The 6,651-nt window shown below is 53.1% G+C and overlaps 1 protein-coding gene across 1 annotated transcript in view; it reads right to left on the bottom strand.

Moving 5' to 3' along the window:
• Positions 1-3,694: 3,694 nt before the first annotated feature.
• The window catches only part of GFRA2 (GDNF family receptor alpha 2), an 81,927-nt gene continuing 78,970 nt past the window's right edge, over positions 3,695-6,651 (bottom strand). The window contains exons 8-9 of the mRNA XM_027598824.1: positions 5,965-6,018; positions 3,695-5,069 (exon numbers count right to left, since the gene is read on the bottom strand). Coding sequence (XP_027454625.1) covers positions 4,947-5,069; positions 5,965-6,018 — 177 coding nt within the window. The 3' untranslated portion in view covers positions 3,695-4,946. The remainder of the gene's footprint in view (positions 5,070-5,964; positions 6,019-6,651) is intronic.

Genomic DNA, 6,651 nt, shown 5'->3' with positions numbered 1-6,651 from the left:
AGCAGCCTGGCCCGGCGGCTCGTGCCCCGACCCACAAGGCAGCCCAACCACACTCGCTGCCGCCGGCCCTCCGTACAATCTTGGGCGGGCTCGCCCCTTGTCTGTGCTTCAGCCTGCTCGTCTGCAGAATGGGGAGACAGAGCCAGCCCCGCTGCATCCCCATGGGAAGGAAATGAATGGATGTTCATGCAATTTTGGAACCGTGTCTGGCACATGGTGGGGGGCTATGTAAGCATTAGTTAAATCTCACATATACGTATTTTTAAATATCCACATTTCGTTCCAGTTTTGAGTAATGCTATTAAAATCCTCCTAAAATGTTCAACCGCCCTTTCTCTGCTCTGGAAGGTACAGCACAAGAAAGCACAAGAAAGCACTCCAGAAGTGGAATGTGGCAAATCACGCTCTGATTAACTGATGCTTCTCTGCACAGCCTTGATTCTATAAACCACATCTTTGCAAAGATTTCAAAGCCCTTTCCACTCACTCGTTTTAAGATAGGAGTGGAACAATGAAATAGTATGGCTGGGCTTTTAGAAAACACAACTGAACTTAGAAGTACCAAATGGCTACGTGGGCAGATGGGGCTGCCCCGCCTTGCTCAGAACGAGGTGGCTCCCCAGGCAGGAAAAGCCCCGGGTGTGGGCCTCTGTCTGTCCATGTGTCTGTCTCCCCCTCCAGAGCTGATGCTGAGTTGAGAAGGGCCTTCATTATCACCTTACAGAACTTTGTAGATGAGTTAACCAAGGTTGAACAAGATGACGGTAACCAGCCTTTTTAAACCCACCACTTTGATAGCAACTTTTTACCAGTTTTGGCTCCAAATGACTTTGGTTTTTCCTTAAAAAATTAAATCTATTTCTAAAAAATATCTACGCCCCACTGAGACTTTAAGAGAATGGGCAACAGGCTATGAATACATTTACTAGTACTAACACGGAGTGTGTGGCCACTTTTATCCCCTGGTGTCCTAGCCTACAAGAGAGGGAAGACCGAGCTTGAACTCACTTCACAAGTTAGAAAAGGCTGACAAAGCATTTCCCCCACACCAGGCAACACTGGGGCTTTGCGCGTATGTGAGGAAAGGCAAGTCTTTGTCTTATACAGGCATTTGGCAGTCCCTGGGACAGGGCTAGGAAATAGGGACAGGCACACACACGCTCGTGTACATGCACACCACCCCCCATGAGGCCCTTGGGCATGAAGTTAAGCCATTACAGGTGGACCGTCGGACCCTGGGAGCCCAGTGACCAGCAGTTAACTAGCATAGGGGGTGGGCAGGAGCCAGGACACAGGTGACAGTTGACCACCCGGGCAGCCCTGGAGAAGCTTGGCATCAAGAAAGTCTGGTGGAGACCGCAGGACCCAGCTAGGGCCTAAGGATGGAGTCAGGGCTTGTGTCTTAAAAGGACTCAAGACAGCAGGGTTGGGCTCGGTCCTGCGAAACCCATGTTGGCAAGCAGGTTATGAAGGCAAGTGTGGGATGTGGGATGCAGGGACCTGATAATGACCCTGCATCTGGTCTCAGAACAAGGCAGAGGTCCAGCTATGCAGCCTGCCACTGAGGTCAGCTCAGGACCCGGGCGCAGCTCACTTGACGCGGAGTCCTCTGTGATCCTGAACTGGCCTTCTTGAGTCCACTGCCATCATAGGTCTCCACTGGGCCTTCAGTTCAGTCCCAGCTACGTTAGTTAGAGGACGGCAGCAGGGCATGAGCCAGGCAGGAAGCAGATGTCTGGGTTCTTGACTGAGCAAAACTGTCCCAGGCTGGAAGCTTCCCCAGGGAGGGGAAAAGCATTCCTATGTGGTCTCGGTCTCGACAAGGTATGGGGCCTAGTTGCAGATAGATGCATGCCCCAGATCAGGAATCCCCAAGGGGCTAGTGGCAAGCGAAGCACATTGCACAGACTACGCTGACCGGGTAAAGGCACAGTAAGCCTATACTTCATGCAGCTGACTCTCCCCAGAAGAACCCTAAAATAATTTCAGCTCTATCTCCGGAGCCCCTACCAATCTTCTCTTGATTCCGTTCCTGCTCTTCACTTAACTGTCCCCCAAGCCCAATCTCAATGTCTAGGCCCAAATGTCTTAATGTTAACTAAGATTCATTCAAACCATTAACCTAATTAGCATTAAGGGAATTGCATTTTATTCCTCCCAGTGTTATTTACATATTTTGAGAGGAGCACAGAGAACAGGAATCATCTCAACCAAAGGAATGAATATTTAATAATAAAACTTCAGCTATGTGATACCTGGATAGGGAGAGGTTTTAAGGCACAGTAAATCTGCCCCACATCCATGCCTCCTTCCTAATGGCACTTCCATTTCCTTTTGGGAAATTTTCTCTCCTTCATTACGCAAGCCAAGGGCTTAAACCACATTAGGAATGTCAGACATGAGACATTGTCCTGTCCCACCGAAGTATGGCAGGAGGTAGGCACAAGGCCCCAGTGCAGCCAGTTGGACAACAGTTGCTGGTCGTTCATCCAAGAGGCAGCAGCATGCTGACCCTGTAGATCATGCCTTCTGTCCCTTCAGACGTCCTTTGGTTCCTGCCCCAGCACCCCCTGGTCCCCCCACCTTCCACTGATTCTGTGAGCCTTTCCTCCCCAAAGCCTTTTAAGTTAACCAGTCTTCGCTGTTCACAAAGAACACAGATTCCCAAGTAAACTCCACAGCCACCTCTACCCGGAGTAAGGCCAGTGGTGGCTGGGGAAGAGAGCCGGCTGGTGCACCGTCCCTCCAGGCACAGGCTGGAACACGTACATCACACTCATAACCACCATAAGCCAATGGTGGCCAGTGTCTCTGCAACTGGAACCAAGAGCCATTTGGGGGAACCCAGAATCGGGAGACTGAAAAACAGCATCTCATCTCCCGGTGGTGACAGGATGGGATCACATGCAGCCCTGACAGTGGGAACACCCCCCCACGTGGCAGTCTCCCTCCTCCCTCCCCGCCCTGTGCACACACGCATATGTGCATGCGAACACTCACAAGCCTGCATGTGGGGGTGCGTGCACACACTCAGCCAGCAGGCATCCTCCCAGGCTTCTCCAGGGAGAATCTCTCCAGGAGAATATGGCAGGCCCAGGGTCCAGGTGGAGCCTGGGCAGTAAACGGAGAAAAAGAGAAGAAGAGATGGACCACAGTCGTCTTCCTTTTCTGACGGGATCCAGAAGGCCGGGTCCCTGCCTTCTCAATCACATACCTTACATAAACCAGGAGTCCCACTGGGAATATACCACCTCACTCTACGTAACACCAACAGGGCCACTTAATAGGACCACCCAGGCAGCCTTAAAACCCAAACAGACCCGAGGCGTCAAGGTCAAGTTGTCTCCTGGTCCTCCAACCCCATGGCTGCTTTCTTTCTCGTCAAGGCTGGGTCCAAGGGACATTGGCACTGATTGGTAATGGGGGGCAGGAGAGGATGGGTGAAGAAGGGCCCAGCAGGCTCAGCAGAGCCGGGATGCCGAGATGCACCAAGTGGAAAATCATCTCCTAAAAGAGCTCCCTCACCCCCACCGAAGACACATGACAGATGGAGACACGTGTGCACGCACACGTAACACACACTGTCCCCAAGGCCCGTCAAGAGCCCAGGTAAGCGGCCAAGAGGTGGCACTGGGCCAAGAACAAAATAGGGGGAGAAAGCACGCCCGGAGTGAGGCAGAAGGCAAACTGCTTCCTAGTATGTTTATTGGAGCCTTGGCTAAGTATGAATACGGATCAGGAACCCCCCTCCACAGCCCAGTCAGCCCAACGGGGGCAGAGACACAGGAAGGCAATCTCCGTTTTTTTTCCCATTATAGACAACATTATTAAAAAAAATAAACTTTACAATAATACATTTTCGCTCATCTGTGGGGGTATTATTTCCATAGTTCTGCTTCTTAAAAAAAGGAAAAAACGGGAAACCACACGATATATGTATACGGATGTGTATATACATATATGTTGAGAAAAGAGTCGCGTTACGTACATACGGTTGGCGTTCGTCTGGGAAATGAGAGAATGTGGAAAAGAGGAAGAGGGAGCCATAGCCCCCAGAGCACTGCACCAGCAGGAGTCCCACCAGGCTCTTCTCTGCCGCCTCGGGGACCCCTTTCCCTGGGGCGGGGGAGGGGGGAGACCCACCAAATGGACCCACAAGAAACCAAAAGGGCCAACAAAGGATCATTTCTCTTTGATTTCAAAATTCCTGCCACGGAGGAGGAAGCATCAGCCTTGAGCTGGTGCCCAAGCTTTGCTCCCTCTGCCCAAGGGGATGTCCTGGGAGGGCTGAGCCCCCAAGCTCCCTGGAGCCGGCCCCAGCCCTGCCTCCAGCCACAGTCGGGGAGCCCGGTGCCACACCCTCCACAGGCATCGCTGGGGGTTCCCAGGTCAGACGCAGACCCACTCAACCCAGACAGAGAGGGTGAAATAAACTCCATCCTCAAAGCCAAGTGGGGATACCAAGGTACCCGGCTGGACCCCCAGCAGCCAGCCTCCCTGCGCCGCTGCCCGATGCCCTCTGCCAGGCCCCCCACAGGTCCCTGGAGTGGGTGGCTGGCTGCCCCCAGTCCGCATCAGCACAGCCACAAGTCCCTTGGGCTGCAGGGCTGTCATCTTGGTCTCTTATGTCAGCAGGATGCAGAGAGGAAAACACCAGCAGAAAATGAAGGGCATTTCTAGACCCTCGCCCCCTTCCTCAGCACTGGGTTTCCCTTGCCGAGGGACCTCTGGGCCAGCTCTCTGGCTGCCCGCCTGCTTGTCTGTTTGGTTTAGAAAAACTTCTCCAGAGAAGAAACCTGGGAGGAGACAGGTTCAGAGACAAGGTTGGGGACAAAAATTTTTTTGCAAGGTGTGTGTGTGTGTGTGTCTGTGTGTGTTTCCATTTTGCCAGGCGGGTGTTCTCATCTGTGTAGTTTCCAGAAATCTCCCGACATGGTTCCCAGAGCCTACAAGGTCAGCTTCAGCATCAGGAAGGAGACAGCGGTCAAGGCAGCCGACGGTATGGCTCTGCGGGGGCCTGAGTTAGGTTTGATCACCTTGTTACTCCCTGGGATGATATTGGTCGTGAGCTGCGGCCATGGCACAAGGGGGGACAGAAACAAAGACACAACGAGAGACAGAAAACCAAATGAGTCGGCAGGCCTGGGGTCAGGCAAAGAAAAGGACTCAAGAAGGAGAGTCCTCGAGCCCCTGCCCTCCTGGCCCACCCAGGGCGCCCTGCTTTCTGCTCGCCTGGAGACGAAGCTGGGCTTCCACGGGGCTGAGCCGAGCCCTGGGCTCCGGGAGCCAGGGCAGCAGTCCCCAGGAAAAGGGGCTGATGCTGCCAAGTGAGGAAGGGGGTCTATGGACACAGACCAGGGAGGACGGCCATGGTACTAAGATCTCAAGGAGAAGTTCCCAGGGTCCACCAAGCACCTGCTTCTTGAGAGGAGAGGGGGGAGAAGCTCTGTTCTTCCTGTTCCTAAATTACTTTGAATCCCTCTGCTCCATGAAGCTTCCTTGCCCATCTCTGTCTGAACTCTCTCCTCGAGAAGCTTATGCTTTCTTTCCTTTTTATACATATATAAATACCTACACACACGCTATAGATGTAGTCAAAGATACACTCCTGTGTTGGGCCTCCTTCGAGGAAGGGACTGTGTCTTTTTCCATCTCTCTCTCTCTTCAATATCACAAAACCAGCATAGAGCAGGTGCTCAGGACAGGTGTTATGAAGAGACAGGAAGGCTTGAGAGAGCCTCTGCTCGAGCAGCTGCTTGTGTCTCACCCAAGGAGACAGCCGAGGGCCCCGGGTACAGCCCTGCCTGCACCCCCAGGAGTGAGTGCCCACCCCGATCTAGGTGGGTCAGAAGCTCAACTAGCCCAGCCCACGCAATGGCATCCGGGGGCTCCAAGTCCGAGACTTACCCGAGAAACACCCCCTTCCGGACCCTGCACCCACCCCCCACTCTGCCCCTCACTCACCTCTGTGAAGCACATGCTTAACTCTTTGGAGTTATTGGCCTTCAGCCCCTGTTCCTGTGGAAGAGAAGGTGCTAGTAAGGACGGGCCACCAGAGCCGGCTCTCTGGCCGACTTTGTCCCACGACTCAAATGAGACCAAATATTTCATGGCCCTGCCACCCACCACTGACATCATTAAGCACAAGGTGCATGAGAAGATGCTGGCTGAATCCCAGGCAGCTTCTCACACCATCAGCACTTAGGTCCTGTCTCCCCTGGGCTCCTGGAGAAGAGATTGCTAACTCTGCCCCCCAGTTTAAGGCATTATGTAGTAAGAAGCCATTTGCATGTCTGTCGACTATGCTCAGAGCTCCTCTTGACGAGGCAGGGACCATGGCTTCTTTTCCTTGCATTGGGCAGTGTCTGGCCCGTAACATCAGCTCAGTAAATGCTTTCCTAGATGCATAAAAGGATGAATCAATGAATGAATGTCATAGATCAGAACGGGGATCCAAGTGCCAGCTCCAAAAAGCTCCTAAGCCCTTGTCTGGGCTTGTGGGGAAGAGAACTGTAATTGATTAGTTATGTCTGCCACTGGAAGACATCGGGCAACAGGGCCAGGTGCTGGCCAGTCTTCCCTGAACAGATGGGTGGCACCTGGGAGCTCGGGGGACAAGGCGAGGAATGAGAAAGGAACGCTGGCTTGCTG

Source organism: Zalophus californianus, chromosome 2, assembly GCF_009762305.2.
Source record: "Zalophus californianus isolate mZalCal1 chromosome 2, mZalCal1.pri.v2, whole genome shotgun sequence".
Classification (NCBI taxonomy): domain Eukaryota; kingdom Metazoa; phylum Chordata; class Mammalia; order Carnivora; family Otariidae; genus Zalophus; species Zalophus californianus.
This window is presented reverse-complemented; position numbering and strand designations above follow the sequence as displayed.